This window comes from Bombina bombina, chromosome 1 (genome assembly GCF_027579735.1).
Source record: "Bombina bombina isolate aBomBom1 chromosome 1, aBomBom1.pri, whole genome shotgun sequence".
NCBI lineage: Eukaryota > Metazoa > Chordata > Amphibia > Anura > Bombinatoridae > Bombina > Bombina bombina.
In genome coordinates this window covers 126404789-126423280 of record NC_069499.1, presented here as the reverse complement: position 1 = coordinate 126423280, position 18492 = coordinate 126404789, and the positions used below count along the sequence as shown (strand labels likewise).

Below are 18492 nucleotides of genomic sequence, written 5' to 3'. Positions count from 1 at the left end.
CTGTAAATTTAGTAGCGGTCACCCAATCTAAAACCTTCACAAAAGTGCATATTTGGAGAAACTAGATACCCTAGAGTACATACTTAGAGTAATTTTTAATTTAACCCTTTTTTTTTGCCAAGGACAGAAAATAACAAACTTTATTAAAATATATAAAAAAAATAATTAAATGGACATTATTAAATTAAATTTAACACTTTTGTTCACATACATGTTTACAAGGAGACAAGGGTAATGGTTAAGGCAATCTATTGTTTAAAAGAAAAAGGCTTATTGACTTGGTCACTGTGACTGACTGGTGCTGATCACATGAAGATTTATTTTTTTTGAGCATAACTGGGCGGCCTCACTCCTGAGGCATCCAGTGATTGCCCAGTGAGCCTTATACCAACATGCGCTGCAGCATGCCAGTATCTAGGCCCCATTTTAAAGGGACCGTTTACACAAACATTTACGCCCCTTTAATTTTTTTCCCAATGATCCATTTTACCTGCTGGAGTGTTTTTTAATAGTTTACAAGTAGTTCCTTTACCTTTATTTCTCTTGTTAAGTGTATCCAGTCCACGGATCATCCATTACTTATGGAATATATTCTCCTTCCCAACAGGAAGCTGCAAGAGTCCACCCACAGCAAAGCTGCTATATAGCTCCTCCCCTAACTGCCATATTCAGTCATTCTCTTGCAAGCCTCAACATAGATAGGAGGTCGTGAGAGTCTGTGGTGCTTTCTACTTAGTTTATTCTTCAATCAAAAGTTTGTTATTTTTAAATGGCACCGGAGTGTGCTGTTTATCTCAGGCAGTATTTGGAAGAAGAATCTGCCTGCGTTTTTCTATGATCTTAGCAGACGTAACTAAGATCCATTTGCTGTTCTCACACATTCTGAGGAGTGAGGTACTTCAGAGGGGGAATGGCGTGCAGGTTTTCCTGCAGATAAGGTATGTGCAGTAAAATATTTTTCTAGGAATGGAATTGACTAAGAAAATACTGCTGATACCGAAGTAATGTAAGTAAAGCCTTAAATGCAGCGATAGCGACTGGTATCAGGCTTATTAATAGAGATACATACTCTTGTAAACATGTGTTTTAAAACGTTTGCTGGCATGTTTAATCGTTTTTTAACATATGTTTGGTGATAAAACTTATTGGGGCCTAAGTTTTTTTTCCACATGGCTGGCTTAAATTTTGCATAGAAACAGTTAACTGAAGCTTCCCACTGTTGGCTGTGGCAGTTTGTTGTGTCTGTTTTTAAAAACGTCTGTCGTTTTTTTTATCTGTTTTTTGCATTAAGGGGTTAATCATCCATTTGCAAGTGGGTGCAATGCTCTGTTACCTTATTACATGTACTGTAAAAATTTCGTTTGTTTTACTGCCTTTTTTTCACTGTTTTTCAAATTTTGACAAAATTTGTTTCTCTTAAAGGCACAGTAACGTTTTATATATTTGCTTGTTAACTTGATTTAAAGTGTTTTCCAAGCTTACTAGTGTCATTATTAGTCTGTTCTAACATGTCTGACATAGAGGAAGCTCTGTGTTCATTATGTTTTAAAGCCATGGTGGAACCCCATCTTAGAATGTGTACCAGATGTACTGATTTCATGTTAAACAATAAAGATCATTTTTTGTCTTTAAAAACATTATCACCAGAGGATTCTGTCGTGGGGGTAGTTATGCCGACTAACTCTCCCCACGTGTCAGACCTTTTGACTCCCGCTTTAGGGACTCACGCTCAAATGGCGCCAAGTACATCAAGGGCACCCATAGTGTTTCTTTTACCAGGGGATTCTGTCGAGGGGAAAGTTATGCCGACTAACTCTCCCCACGTGTCAGACCTTTTGACTCCCGCTTCAGGGACTCACGCTCAAATGGCGCCAAGTACATCAAGGGCGCCCATAGCGTTTATTTTACAAGACATGGCAAAGGTGGTGAATAATATTCTGGCAGCAGTATTAGTCAGACTACCTGAAATTAAAGGAAAGCAGTTAGCTCTGGGGGTAGATACAGAGCATACAGACGCTTTAAGAACCATGTATGATACTACCTCACAATATGCTTAGTCTGTGGGTGATTTTTTTTTTTGACTCAGGGAAGATGATTTAACCTGATTCTGATATTTCTACATTTAAAATTTATGCTTGAGAACCTCCACTTGTTGCTCAGGGAGGCTTTGGCTGCTCTGAATGAATGTGTACAATCGCAGGGCCAGAGAAATTGTGTAGACTGGATAAATAATATGCAGTGCCGGTGTGTACTGATGTTTTTCAAATACCTAAAGAGGTTTACTAAAAAATGTTTTAATAAGGAATGGGATAGACCAGGTGTGCCGTTCTCTTCCCCTCCTATTTTTTAGAAGAATGTTTTCTAATAGTTACCACCACACGGGACTTCTGGCAGACAGTTCCTAAGGTGGAGAGAAGAGTTTCTACTCTAGCTAAGCGTACCACTACCTCTGGCGAGGACTGTTGTGCTTTTTAGATCCAATGGATAAAAAATGTTTATTCAACAGGGTTTTATCCTGCAGCCCCTTGCATACATTGCTTCTGTCACTGCTGCTGCGGCGTTCTGGGTTGAGTCTCTTGATGAGGCTTTACAGTTAAGCGACTCCATTGGATGAATATATTTGACAAGCTTATGCTAGCCAATTCCTTTGTTTTCTGATGCCTTGTTCATTTGACTAGACTAACGGCTAAGAATTCTGTTTTTTACTATACTGGCGCGCAGAGCGCTATGGCTTATATCATGGTCAGCTGTCGTGACTTTAATAAATAAGCTACTTAACTTCCCTTCAAGGGGCAGACCCTATTCGGGCCTGGTTTGAAGGAGATTATTGCTTATATCACTGGAGGAAAAGGTCATGCCCTTCCTCAGGATAGGTCTAAATCAAGGGCAAAAAAAAAAAAAAAGTCTAATTTTCGTACCTTTTAAAAACTTCAGGGCAGGTGTGGCATCCTCTTCCTCTAAGGCAAAACAAGAGGGAATTTTTGCTCAGTCCAAGGCGGTCTGGAGACAATCGGACCTGGAACAAAGATAAGCAGGCCAAGGAGCCTGCTGCTGCCTCTAAGGCAGCATGAAGGAACGGACCCCTATCCGGTAACGGATCCTATAGGGGGCAGACTTTCATTCTTTGCCCAGGCATGGGCAAGAGATGCCCAGGATCCCTAGGCATTGGAATTTATATCCCAGAGATATCTTCTGGATTTCAAAGATTCCCCCCCAAAAAAAGGGGAGATTTCGCCTTTCACAATTATCTGCAAACCAGATAAAGAAGGAGGCATTCTTACATTGTGTACGAGATCCATCCAGTTCCAAGAGAGGAACAGGGACAGAGTTTTTACTCAAATCTGTTTGTGGTTTCCAAGGAGAGGGAACCTTCAGACCTATTTTGGATCTAAAGATCTTAAACAAATTCCTCAGAATTCCGTCATTTAAGATGGAAACTATTCGTACCATCTTAACTATGATCCAGAAGAGTCAATAGAGGACTACAATGGATTTGAAGGATGCTTATCCTCACATTGTAATGCATAAAGATCACCATCGTTTTTCAGGTTTGCCTTTCTAGACAGGCATTACCAGTTTGTAGCTCTTTCCTTTGGGATATCTACAGCCCCAAGAATCTTTATGGAGGTTCTGGGGTCGCTTTGGCGGTCCTTAGACAGCGGGGCATAGAAGTGGCCCCTTATTTAGACGACATCCTGATACAGGCGTCAAACATCCAAATTGCCCAGTCTCATACGGACGTAGTACTGACATTTCTGAGATCACATGGGTGGAAAGTGAACAAGGAAAGAGTTCTCTATCCCCAATCTCAAGGGTTTCCCTCCTAGGGACTCTGATAGATTCTGTAGAAATGAAAATTTACCTGACGGAGTCCAGGTTGTCAAAGTTTCTAAATTTCTGCCGTGTTTTTTTCATCCCATCCGCGCCCTTCGGTGGCTCAGTACATGAATGAAATCGGCTTAATGGTAGCGGCAAGGGACATAGTACCGTTTGCACGTCTACATTTCAGACCGCTGCAACTATGCATGCTCAGTCAGAGGAACGGGGATTACACAGATTTGTCCCCCTGTTAAACCTGGACCAAGAGACCAGAGATTCTCTTCTCTGGTGACTGTCGGGTCCATCTGTCCAAGGGTATGACCTTCCGCAGGTCAGATGGGACAATTGTTACAATAGATGCCAGCCTTTTAGGTTGGGATGCAGTCTGGAACTCCCTGAAGGCTCAGGGATAGTGGACTTAGGAGGAGACCCTCCTTCTAATAAATATTCTGGAACTGGGAGTGATATTCCATGCTCTTCAGACTTGGCCTCAGTTAGCAACTCTGAGGTACATCATACTCAGTCGGACAATATACACGACTGTGGCTTACATCAGCCATCAAGGGGGAACAGAAGTTCCCTAGCGATGTTAGAAGTCTTATAATAATTCACTGGACAGAGACTCACTCTTGTCTATCAGCTATCCATATCCCAGGTGTTGAGAACTGGGAGGTGGATTTTCTAAGTCGTCAGACTTTTCTTCCGGGGGAGTGGGATTTCCTCCGGAGGTCAAGACCAAGCAGGAGAGGGCTTTGGTGTTTTTGACAGCGCCTGCGTAGCCACGCAGGACCTGGTATGCAGATCTGGTGGACATGTCATCCTTTCCATCACGGTCTCTGCTTCTGAGACAGGTCCCTCTACCTCAGGGTCCTTTCAACCATCTAAATAGAATCAATCTGAGATGGACTGCCTGGAGACTGAACGCTTGATGTTTTCAAAGCATGGCTTCTCCGAGTCAGTCATTGATACCTTAATACAGACATGAAAGCCTGTCTCTAGGAAAATTGAACATAGATATGGTGTAAATATCTGATTGTTATGAATCCAAGGGTTACTCATGGAGTAAAGTCTGGATTCCCAGGATATTATCTTTTCTCCAAGATGTTTTTGAGAAAAGGGTTTGTCAGCTAATTCCTTAAAAGGGGACAGATTTTTACTCTGTCTATTTTTTTTGCACAAGCGTCTGGCAGGTATTCTAGACGTTCAGGCATTTGGTCAGGCTTTGGTTAGATCCAAGCCTGTGTTTAAAACTGTTGCTCCGCCATGGAGCTTAAACCTGATTCTTAAGGTTCTTCAAGAAGTTCCGTTTGAACCTTTTTTGTTCCATAGATATCAATCTTTATCTTGGAAAGTTCCTTTTGGGTAGCTAATTCCTCGACTCGTAGAGTCTCCAAGTTATCTGTGTTACAATGTGATTCTCCTTATCTGGTCCTTCGTACGGATAAGGTAGTCCTGCGTACCAACCTGGGTTTTTTCCTAAGGTGGTATCTAACAAGTACATCACTCAAGAGATAGTTGTTCCATGCTTGTATCCTAATCCTTCCTCAAAGAAGGAACGTCTATTACACAATATTGGACGTGGTTTGTGCTTTAAAGTTTTACTTACAAGCTACTACAGTTTTCATCAAACGTTCACCTTGTTTGTTGTCTATTCTGGACAGAGGAGAGGTCAAAAGACTTCAGCAGCCTCTCTGTCTTTTTGGTTAAAAAGCATAATTCATTTAGCTTATGAGACTGCTGGACAGCAGCCTCCTGAAGGGATTACAGCTCATTCTACTAGAGCTGTGGTTTTCACTTGGGCCTTTTTTAAATGTGGCTTCTGTTGAACAGATTTACAAGACGGAGTCTTGGTCTGCGCTTCATACTTTTCAAATTTAACAAATTTGATACCTTGCTTCTTCGGAGGCTATTTTTGGGAGAAAGGGTTTTTTACAGGCAGTGGTAACTTCGTTTAAGTACCTGCCTTGTCCCTCCCATCATCCGTGTACTTTAGCTTTGGTATTGGTATTCCATAAGTAATGGATGATCCGTGGACTGGATACACTTAACAAGAGAAAACATAATTTATGCTTACCTGATAAATTTATTTCTCTTGTAGTGTATCCAGTCCACAGCCCGCCCTGTCACTTTAAGGCAGGTAATTTTTTCATTTGAACTACAGTCACCACTGCACCCTATGGTTTTTCCTTTCTCTGCATGTTTTCGGTCGAATGACTGAATATGGCAGTTAGGGGAGGAGCTATATAGCAGCTTTGCTGTGGGTGGACTCTTGCAGCTTCCTGTTGGGAAGGAGAATATATTCCATAAGTAATGGATGATCCGTGGACTGGATACACTACAAGAGAAATAAATTTATCAGGTAAGCATAAATTATGTTTTCATCATTTGAAATAGCTAATTTAGCCTGTGGTATCCCTACCAGGGTTAATAGTCCAGGCTATTGACAGGCAAAGAAAAATGTCATTGCAGAAAGTGAAAAAAAGTTCTGCCTCTGGGGAGAGTACCAGGTGTTTAGGTAGAGCAGGGAATGAACAACATGCAGATGCACTGACCTTCACATGGTGATAGTCCGGCAGTTAGTATTTTTCTCATTCTCATTGTAATAGTTGTATGTACTGAAATATCTTAAACAATACAAAAAAAAGTGAAGCTCTCTTTAAAGTGATTGTAAATCCTAGCATTTTTGAAACTCTATGATTTACCAGTGGAAAAAATAAAGGGGACTTTCAGCATTAAGTATTTTTTACTTCATGACTAAAAGTTCCTGTATTTGTCTGAAGCATTCGCTGTGCTGAGCACCTCAGGCAGCCCACAGCAGAACGCTAGGTTGCTGTGAGGTGGTCTTAGCCAATAACGTGCTAGGTATCCGGCATGGTGCCGGCTTCAGACAAAGGAACTTTCAGCATGAATTATTTTATCCCTTTATTTGTTTTCTGGTAAATCCTAGCATTTCAAAAACTCTTGGATTTACTATCACTTTAAGGGGACGAATTATCAAGCTGAGGCGGACAGGAGCGCACATACGCGCTCATGTCCGCCGCAGCTCGCCTCTGGCGGGCTGAATTCCCCTGGCGGAATTCAGCATTGCACACGAGCGCTATTTTGCGCTTGTGTGCAATCCCGCCCCCTGTCTACGCACAGCCAATCACGCACAATTTTTAAATTCAAGACTTCTGACTGTTAAATTTTGATAAGAATAAAAGCTAAACAAAAAATAGCGACTTTGGATAATTAAGAACCTATTAGTGATCTTGGATTCTCTATGTAAATTTGGTGGGTATCAAATTAAATGAGTCGTGAATGAGTATACAAGTAGTTGTTATACTAATGTAAGTATTTTAATATATGTTGTGTTAATTGTCAAAATAAGTTCGCTTGCTTTCTCTTTTTTCCCCCTTTGTCCATAAAATGCAAATGTGGTGTAAAACTACCTTTTTTCCATGTTTCATTTATTAATATTTTTTTTTAACATTTGGCTTGAGAATCTTTAGGGGCCCATTTATCAAGCTCTGAAACGGCAGTTATGAAGAAGCGGTCTAAAGACGGCTGCTCCATAACCCTGTTCGCCTGCTCTGATGAGGCGGACAGGAATCGCCGGAATTCAACCCGATCGAGTATGATTGACACCTCCCTGCTGGCGGCCGACGGGCCTCGAGTCAGCAGGGGGCGGCGTTGTACCAGCATCTCTTGTGAGTTGCTGGTGCAATGTTAAATGCGGAGAGCGTATTGCTCTCCACATTCAGCGAGGTCTTGCGGACCTGATCTGCCCTGTCGGATCAGGTCCGCAAGACCTTTGATAAATAGGCCCCTTATTGTATTTGCATATAAGAATATTTGTCTCCTGTGTATTTATTTCCTTACCTGTGTTTTTTTTTTTTTATTATATAGTACCATATAAACAAGTTATCCCTCATGTCATCCGAAATTCACTTTAATAACAGTGACAAAGAGGTTGACGAGGTTGATGCTGCATTATCAGACTTGGAGATCACTCTCGAAGGTGGAAAAACCTCAACCATACTGGTATTTTTTTTTTTTTCTCCTGTTTCATGTCTCACCTAATAAACTATTTTATATAGAAAAAGGACATTTTAATTGTCTGCCAGAGTTACACATTAAATGAATAGATTGTCATGTATACTGTAAACCGGTGTATTTTCTTTTATTTTGAGAGAAAACCTCTGTTGATACAATACTGTTATAATATTTTATTCTGATGTAATCATTTAACCCTTGCAAAGGAGTATACTAATTTAAGGGTGCAATAAAGTCAAAATTAAATAAACTTTCATAGTTCAGATAGCATGCAAGTTTAAGAGACTTTTCTTTTCTGTTATTCTGCTCTATCTCAATCATGAAAGTTTGATTTTGAATTCCATGTACTTTTAACACCAATAGCCTTAAAGGGGGACACTAAAGTCAACATTTTAACTTTGATGGTTCAGATAGAGCATGTGATTATAAACAACTTTCCAATGTACTTCTATAATCGGTTTATATTCACACGATATATGGCACCAGTTCCACCATGTGCAAAAATTAAGTGTTATGAATCTGATTGGCCTATTGCTGTCATATGATACAAGGGGCAGGCAAATTGAAGTCAATTTTGAAATTTGCCAGCAAAAATCTTTTGCTCATTTAAAATTCAGGCTGTTTTTGCATTGTCCTTGTATTATGCACTTGTTAATTATGCAATTCTTCTGTATTTAATAGTTCTTTAGCTCTGGCTCAGTAGTGCTTGTAATGTGGGAGCTTAAACAGGACACAACCCAGTGATTGGTAGTTGCGTACAAAGGCCACTGCAGAATAGCTCACTGAGGTGGACTTTAACTGTGAGCATTTGTCCATTAGTAAAAAGCTATAACAAATTGCATCATTTTATTATTGCAATAGCACTTCCCTTTAAATGGCCCCGCTCCTTTAAAATGGGAATCCTGCCTACTTCTCCTAGAAGCACATAGATTTGTTTAATTGCTGTTTTTCTTCTTCTTTTACTGCCCCTAATGCATACAGATCAATACTGAAAGTAAAGACCTCAGTGTTTTAGAATGCTCGTGATGCATAACACATCCTCCCGATTCTCTAACGGGAGAGATTTTGTGCCAAATTTTGTGCGTCTTAGCTTAATTCACTTTCCTGTGGAGGAACACAGAAATGCTTAAGTACATAGCTCTCACACAGTTCCACTGAGGATCTATCTAATTTCTTGTGTGCAGTCTCTGTTAGTTGAAAGTTAAAGGGACACTGTACCCAAAAATTTAATTTTGTGATTCAGATTGAGCATGAAATTTCAAGCAAACTTCGAATTGACTCCTATTATCAAATTATATTCATTCTCTTGGTATCTTTATTTGAAATGCAAGCATGTAAGTTTAGATGCCGGCCCATTTTTTGTTAACAACCTGGGTTGTCCTTGCTGATTGGTGGATAAATTCATCCACCAATAAAAAAAGTGCTGTCCAGAGTACTGAAACCAAAAAAAAGCTTAGATGCCCTTTTAAAAAAATTATAGCAAGAGAACGAATAAAAATTGATAATAGGAGTAAATTAGAAAGTTGCTTAAAATTGCATGCTCTTTCTGAATTACAAATGAAAACATTTGGGTTCAGTGTCCCTTTAAGTCTCTATTTTGCTTTTATTCAGGAAGGATATTTGTTGCTGCTAGGTGATACATTTACAGAAGTTTTTAGTGAACCTCCTCTGACACAATTAAATTCAGTTTGCTCTAAACAGAATCAGTCAAGTACAAGCTTACATTTTTACATTTATCAGTCAAAATTTCATGATATATTTTAATTTGTGCCTTTTCCCCTAGGGTGACATCACCTCCATTCCTGAACTTACAGACTATCTGAAAGTTTTTAAGTAAGTAAAAAAACATGTTGAAATGTCATTTTTTTTCACAGGTATGTACAGATTTAGTTGGCTGTTGAAATTGATATACATTAGCTTGTTCACTGAAGCTGTGTTAGCATGGGTGGTTGACCTATTAAAGGTGCAGTAAATACCTTTTGAGAATTTTATATATAATGTTTTATGGTTAAAAACCTCCTTGAAATATACTTTCATTTTATTTTTCTCCCTTTTTGTATAATTTTATCTCTGAAAGTTGTGTATTTTCTAATTCTCTGAGCTGGAAATGCAAACTTCAGACTATCCCTGCTATATGTCTCTCTTCTCTAATTAGCTTTATACTAACATAATGATAGATATAGATATTAAAATAGTTTCAGCTGGTGAGTGGAGAAGTAAAACAATCTGGTTGCTCATTAAATCTCAGGCAATGTTCCCAAGGAATAAATGAGCCAAATCTATTTTTAGTGCAGTTTTATATTCAATAACTCTATCCAGTTGAGTTTTTGAAAAGTTACCAGAAAAATAGTGACGGAATCTAAACAAAGGTTTTAACGTTTAACACTTGGTCACTTGGGATGTGAAGTGGGGTTTCCCTTACAGACCAAAGCAAATCTAGGTATGGATGGCTAGCAGGCAGTGTAAGATAGGATATGGATGATGGTGTTTTTGGTCCTTTTGGCTAGTACAGTCACAACATTTTACAGTGATGCAGCATCCATTCTATGTAGAATAACCAATAAGTTGAAAAGTTAGTTTTTTAAAACATTCCAAAGGAAAAACAAAATAATCTGTGTAAAGATTATATGAAGATTTTGTCACAAACTAAAGTTTACGAATTTGGCTTGCGAGATCCCGGGAGCCAGGGTGCCACAATTCCTTCTGATTCTACATATGTTTAAATAATTTTTCATATTTAGATGAAAAACAATATTTTTTTACTTTCACCTAAAAAATCTAGCTTTTATGTTTGATATAAATTTTTCATGCTCGACAGAGTGGTATGCAGGGAGACTTATTTGACTCGCACAAGCCCAAAGTAAGAAAACGCCTAACACATTAGAAATTTAGTCCATCGGCCTTACTGATAGACGAAAGCAAAACAATAAGGCACCAAGGTCATATTCAGTTTTGGACCTTAAAGTGATGGTAAACTGTCCTCCTTTATAAAAACAGATCCAGGATGTTAGTGATATTTTAGATAGTTTAATTCAACAGTTGTAATGAAGATGTGCTATAACTATCTTTTTTATATAGATATGAAATTCAAATACCAGACGCTCCACCGGCCACTTCAAAAGTCAATATTTCTGTGAGCTAACTGTCTGAATTATTCTCCAATCAGCACTCTAGCTACAAAAAAAGACGCCCAAAAGGGAGAGCGCTGATTGGAGAACAGTTCAAACCTTTAGCGCACAGAAAAATTGCCTTTTGAAGTGGGCGGTGGAGCACAGGGAATTTGAATTTCATATCTATATTAAAAAGTAAGTTATAACGCATCTTCATTACAACTGATAAATTAAACTCCATCTGAAATATCACTAAGATTCCGAATCCCTTTGTTTTTTATAAAAGGCAGGAAAAAAAAAAAAAAAAGAAGTAAATGTGATGAATATAGAAACAAATAATTTAAGAGCAGATAAGAACCATAGGCCCACTAAACCTCCATAAAAATACTTAAAGGGACATTAAACCCCCAAATTTTCTTTCATGATTCAGATAGAGATTACAATTATAAACAACATTCCAATTTACATTGATTATCTAATTTGCTTCATTCTTTAGATATCCTTTGTTAACAAATATCAATGCGCATGGGTGAGCCAATCACATGAGGCAAATATGTGCAGCCACCAATCAAAAGCTACTGAGCCTATCTAGATATGCTTTTCAAGAAAGAATATCAAGAGAATGAAGCAAATTAGATAATAGAAGTAAATTAGAAAGTTGTTTAAAATGGTATTCTCTATCTGAATCATGAAAGAAAAAAATTGGGTTTAATGTCCCTTTAATGCGTGAGTGACTGGGAACTATGGTTTAAGCTCCCCCTTCCCACCACCACCAAAGCTCTACCTTAGACCCTAGTCTATACATCACAAATTGGCAATCATTTTACCTCTTGGCTAAAAGTAAAACACAGCTCTGTAATTGTACCTCTTTGATTGCTAGTAAATGCATGTTAACAGTAGAGATTTGACCCCCTTGACCGTCCCTCACTTTCTGCTCCACATCTGTAATGCACTGAAGCATAGAATTCCTATTATATTTAACACTCAGGGACTTAAAACAAAAAAACAAAACCCTGGATATTTAAGTGTCCAGTATGTTTGAGAATGTTTCACTGCACAGCCTGATTAAGATATCCAGTTCAACTCTGAACCTCTGGCTATCTATCTATCTATCTATCTATCTATCCTACAGGGGGTGAGTCTACAATCAATTACTCCTGGAAATTACTATTCCCTATCACTAGGAGGAGGCAAAGATTCCCAAACCCCAAGAACTCTATAAAACCCTCACCAGTCAGTCTTTTCTTTGCCTCTGCTGGAGGTGGTCGAGGAATGAAGATGTTCATTTGACATATATTTGTCTAGTTTGGATTTAGTCACAAGTCTTGCCATGGGGGTCATATGGACTTTGCCTCTGCATCGACATTCTCCTTTTACATTTCCTCTGCTGTTTCAGCACTGGTCTCGGCTTCTTACTGGTTAACACCATTTGCAGAGTGCCTTTGGGTAAGCAGTATATTTTATCTTACTTGCCAACCTATATGCCGTTTAGGTTATCACTATGACCAGAAAATACAGGAAATATGTATGCAAAATATAAAAAGACACAATTTTCGGTACAAAATGTTTTTTTTCAGGAAAAAGTCAGTATACAGTGTGACCTCCCTTGGCACTAATCACATCTTGAACTCTTTTGGAGAGACTGTGCTGATGTTTTCTGAAGTAATTGTCTGGTATATTATACCAGCCTTCTTTTAGCACTTCCCAGTGTTCGTCTTTAGATTTAGGTTGCCTCTATAATATTCAGGTCTGGACTGAGGTTGCCAGTCCATGACTTAGTGTTTTATCACCGGTTTTTCTTTCTAAATATGATTTCACTGCATTAGCAGTATGCTTGAGATAGTTATCATGCGGAAAAATAAAACCATTCTCAATCAGGCGCTTTCCAGAATTAAAACCTGTCTTTACTTTTCAGCATTCATGATCTCATTGATTCGGATAATATATCGCTAACACCTCTGGCAGAAATGCAGCCCCAAACCAGGACAGACCCTCCACCATTTTCACCGAAGGCCACAAGCACTCATTCTTCCACCTTTCTCCAACTCTTCTTCTCACATATTGTCGACTATTGTATCCAAAATTTTAAAACCTGGATTTGTCACTCCATAATACTCTCTTCCACTGATCTTCATTCCAATCTTTGTGTGCTTCTTCATTCCAATCTTTGTGTGCTTTAGCATATCTTAGCCTTTTCCCATTTTTTTCCCATTCCGAAAGTGGTTTCTTGGCTGCTACCCTTCCACAAAGACCATTCCTGATCAAGCTTATTTGGACTGTAGAAGGGTCACCTTGGTGTCCTGATGAAGCTGCCAGATGCTGAGCCAGGTCCTTGCAGGACTTCTTCCGGTCTTTTAAAGAAGAAACTCTGAAAAACTTATCAGATTTTTAACGTTTTTTATTTTGTTGGCTTTCCATTTCTTTTTTTACCCCAACCTCTCCTGATTCTTCAAATTTCTTTGTAACAGCGTGAATACCACATCTTGAGAATCCAGCTTGTTTGCTGATTTCCCTTTTGAGAGTAGCCTTGCTGATGCAAAAGTATGATTTTATGTCTGTCAAATTCTGTGATCTTTGGCATTTTTAATGGAATGATGTGAAAGTTGGTCTTATTAGCAAACTTCCAATGAATTAAACTCAAACTACATGTGTATGTAATGCTCAAGCATGTCTTGCACAAACTTGGTGTAATAGACCTTTTCTCCTGTTAAGTGTAGTCAGTCCACGGGTCATCATTACTTCTGGGATATTAACTCCTCCCCAACAGGAAGTGCAAGAGGATCACCCAAGCAGAGCTGCTATATAGCTTCTCCCCTCTACGTCACACCCAGTCATTCTCTTGCACCCAACTAATAGATAGGATGTGTGAGAGGACTGTGGTGATTATACTTAGTTTTTATATCTTCAATCAAAAGTTTGTTATTTTAAAACAGCACCGGAGTGTGTTGTTCCTTCTCAGGTAGAATTTGAAGAAGAATCTACCTGAGTTTTTGGATGATTTTAGCCGGCGTAGCTAAGATTCATTTTGCTGTTCTCGGCCATTCTGAGGAGTGAGGTAAACTTCAGATCAGGGGACAGCGGGCAGGTTCACCTGCAAAGAGGTATGTTGCAGTATATTATTTTCTGAGGAATGGAATTGACTGAGAAAATACTGCCAATACCGATATAATGTAAGTTCAGCCTTAAATGCAGTAGTAGCAACTGGTATCAGGCTGTTATGTATATATGCTTACACTTCAGTATTCTGGGGAATGGCACTTCACTGGGATAATACTATATGCATATAACTTTTAGCCTAACTTGCAGTGGGAACGTCTAGCAACAGGCTGTTTAATGACATTTCATGTTATTTGATTTTAAACGTTTTTTCTGGCATGCTAAATCGTTTAATTATCTGAGGTACTGGGTGAAAAATTGTTTTGGGCACTGTTTTTCCACTTGGCTGTCGTTTATTTTAATTTAAGACAGTTTACTGAACTTCCCTCACTGCTGTGTGTGAGGGGGAGGGGCCTATTTTGGCGCTTTTGCTACGCATCAGAAATTCAGTCAAAAGTCTGTTTCTCTCCCTGCATGATCCGGATTGTCTCTACAGAGCTCAAGGGTCTTCAAAAAGTATTTTGAGGGAGGTAATCACTCACAGCAGACCTGTGAGATTGTGCTTTGACTGTGATAAAAAACGTTTATATTTTGTACATTTTTTTCTGCTATTAAGGGTTAGTTATCCATTGCTAATGGGGGCAATCCTTTGCTAAATTTATGCCTTTACCGGGAAAAAATTTGGTTTTTATAATTTCTCCGGTTCATGGTTATTCAACTGTCATAGTTTTTTTCTGTGCTTCTTAAAGGCACAGTGCGTTTTTCATATTACTTGTAAATTGAGTGAAAAGTATTTCCAAGCTTGCTAGTTTAATTGCTAGTTTGTTAAACATGTCTGACTCAGAGGAATATCTCTGTGCTATATGTGCAAAAGCCAAGGTGGAGCCCAATAGAAATTTATGTACTAATTGCATTGATGCTACTTTAAATAAAAGTCATTCTGTACAAATTGAACATCATTCACCAAACAACGAGGGGGAAGTTATGCCGACTAACTTGCCTCACGTGTCAGTACCTGTATCTCCCGCTCGGGAGGTGCGTGATATTGTAACGCCGAGTACTTCAGGGCGGCCATTACAAATCACACTACAGGACATGGCTAATGTTATGACTGAAGTTTTGTCTAAATTACCAGAACATAGAGGTAAGCGAGATCACTCTGGGGTGAGAACAGAGTGCGCTGATAATATTAGGGCCATGTCAGATACTGCGTCACAATTTGCAGAACATGAGGACGGAGAGCTTCATTCTGCGGGTGACGGATCTGATCCAAATAAACTGGATTCAGACATTTCAAATTTTAAGTTTAAGCTGGAAAACCTCCGTGTATTACTAGGGGAGGTGTTAGCGGCTCTGAATGATTGTAACACAGTTGCAATACCAGAGAAAATGTGTAGGTTGGATAAATATTTTGCGGTACCGACGAGTACTGATGTTTTTCCTATACCTAAGAGACTTACTGAAATTGTTACTAAGGAGTGGGATAGACCCGGTGTGCCTTTCTCACCCCCTCCTATATTCAGAAAAATGTTTCCAATAGATGCCACCACACGGGACTTATGGCAAACGGTCCCTAAGGTGGAGGGAGCAGTGTCTACTTTAGCTAAGCGTACCACTATCCCGGTGGAGGATAGCTGTGCTTTTTCAGATCCAATGGATAAAAAATTAGAGGGTTACCTTAAGAAAATGTTTGTTCAACAAGGTTTTATATTGCAACCCCTTGCATGCATTGCGCCTGTCACGGCTGCGGCAGCATTTTGGTTTGAGTCTCTGGAAGAGACCCTTGACTCAGCCCCATTAGATGAGATTACACACAAGCTTAAAACCCTTAAGCTAGCTAATTCATTTATTTCTGATGCCGTAGTACATTTAACTAAACTTACGGCTAAGAATTCCGGATTCGCCATTCAGGCGCGCAGAGCGCTGTGGCTAAAATCCTGGTCAGCTGATGTAACTTCTAAATCTAAATTACTTAACATACCTTTCAAGGGGCAGACATTATTCGGGCCCGGTTTGAAAGAAATTATCGCTGATATTACGGGAGGTAAAGGCCATGCCCTGCCTCAAGACAGAGCCAAACCAAGGGCTAGACAGTCTAATTTTCGTGCCTTTCGTAACTTCAAGGCAGGAGCAGCATCAACTTCCTCTGCTCCAAAACAGGAAGGAGCTGTTGCTCGCTACAGACAAGGCTGGAAATCTAACCTGTCCTGGAACAAGGGCAAGCAGGCCAGAAAACCTGCTGCTGCCCCTAAGACAGCATGAAGTGAGGGCCCCCGATCCGGAAACGGATCTAGTGGGGGGCAGACTCTCTCTCTTTGCCCAGGCTTGGGCAAGAGATGTCCAGGATCCCTGGGCGTTGGAGATCATATCTCAGGGATATCTTCTGGACTTCAAAGCTTCTCCTCCATGAGGGAGATTTCACCTTTCAAGGTTGTCAACAAACCAGATAAAGAAAGAGGCGTTTCTACGCTGTGAACAAGACCTTTTACTAATGGGAGTGATCCACCCAGTTCCGCGGTCGGAACACGGACAAGGGTTTTACTCAAATCTGTTTGTGGTTCCCAAAAAAGAGGGAACCTTCAGACCAGTATTGGATTTAAAGATCCTAAACAAATTCCTAAGAGTTCCATCGTTCAAAATGGAAACTATCCAGACAATCTTACCCATGATCCAAAAGGGTCAGTACATGACCACAGTGGATTTAAAGGACGCTTACCTTCACATACCGATTCACAAAGATCATTACCGGTATCTAAGGTTTGCCTTCCTAGACAGGCATTACCAGTTTGTAGCTCTTCCATTCGGATTGGCTACGGCTCCAAGAATCTTCACAAAGGTTCTGGGCGCTCTTCTGGCGGTACTAAGACCGCGAGGAATTTCGGTGGCTCCGTACCTAGACGACATTCTGATACAAGCGTCAAGCTTTCAAACTGCCAAGTCTCATACAGAGTTAGTACTGGCTTTTCTAAGGTCGCATGGGTGGAAGGTGAACGAAGAGAAAAGTTCTCTCTTTCCACTCACAAGAGTTCCCTTCTTGGGGACTCTTATAGATTCTGTAGAAATGAAGATCTACCTGACAGAAGGCAGGTTAATAAAGCTTCAAGATGCTTGCCGTGTCCTTCATTCCATTCAACACCCGTCAGTGGCTCAATGCATGGAGGTGATCGGCTTAATGGTAGCGGCAATGGACATAGTTCCCTTTGCACGCCTACATCTCAGACCTCTGCAATTGTGCATGCTAAGTCAGTGGAATGGGGATTACTCAGATTTGTCCCCTACTCTGAATCTGGATCAAGAGACCAGAAATTCTCTTCTATGGTGGCTTTCTCGGCCACATCTGTCCAGGGGGATGCCATTCAGCAGACCAGATTGGACAATTGTAACAACAGACGCCAGCCTACTAGGTTGGGGCGCTGTCTGGAATTCCCTGAAGGCTCAGGGATCATGGACTCAGGAGGAGAGTCTCCTTCCAATAAACATTCTGGAATTGAGAGCAGTTCTCAATGCCCTTCTGGCTTGGCCTCAGTTAACAACTCGGGGGTTCATCAGGTTTCAGTCGGACAACATCACGACTGTAGCTTACATCAACCATCAGGGAGAGACAAGAAGCTCCCTAGCGATGATGGAAGTATCAAAGATAATTCGCTGGGCAGAGTCTCACTCTTGCCACCTGTCAGCGATCCACATTCCTGGAGTGGAGAACTGGGAGGCGGATTTCCTAAGTCGTCAGACTTTTCATCCGGGGGAGTGGGAACTTCATCCGGAGGTCTTTGCCCAAATACTTCGACTTTGGGGCAAACCAGAGATAGATCTCATGGCGTCTCGCCAGAACACCAAGCTCCCTTGTTACGGGTCCAGGTCCAGGGACCCGGGAGCGGTCCTGGTAGATGCTTTGACAGCACCTTGGACCTTCGGGATGGCCTATGTGTTTCCACCCTTCCCGATGCTTCCTCGATTGATTGCCAGGATCAAACAGGAGAGAGCATCGGTGATTCTAATAGCGCCTGCATGGCCACGCAGGACCTGGTATGCAGATCTAGTGGACATGTCATCCTGTCCACCTTGGTCTCTGCCTCTGAGACAGGACCTTCTAATTCAGGGTCCTTTCAAACATCAAAATCTAATTTCTCTGAAGCTGACTGCTTGGAAATTGAACGCTTGATTTTATCAAAGCGTGGATTTTCGGAGTCAGTAATTGATACCCTAATACAGGCTAGGAAACCTGTTACCAGAAAGATTTACCATAAAATATGGCGTAAATACTTACATTGGTGCGAATCCAAGAGTTACTCATGGAGTAAGGTTAGGATTCCTAGGATATTGTCTTTTCTGCAAGAGGGTTTAGAAAAGGGTTTATCTGCTAGTTCCTTGAAGGGACAGATCTCAGCTCTGTCCATTCTTTTACACAAACGTCTGTCAGAAGTTCCAGACG

The 18492-nt window shown here is 40.3% G+C and overlaps 1 protein-coding gene across 4 annotated transcripts in view; it reads left to right on the top strand.

The window, feature by feature from the left end:
• The window catches only part of FERMT2 (FERM domain containing kindlin 2), a 227602-nt gene that overhangs the window by 184988 nt on the left and 24122 nt on the right, over positions 1-18492 (top strand). For all 4 annotated transcript variants that reach the window (XM_053697594.1, XM_053697593.1, XM_053697592.1 and 1 more), the window contains 2 exons: positions 7708-7842; positions 9638-9687. In XM_053697594.1, coding sequence (XP_053553569.1) covers positions 7708-7842; positions 9638-9687 — 185 coding nt within the window. The remainder of the gene's footprint in view (positions 1-7707; positions 7843-9637; positions 9688-18492) is intronic.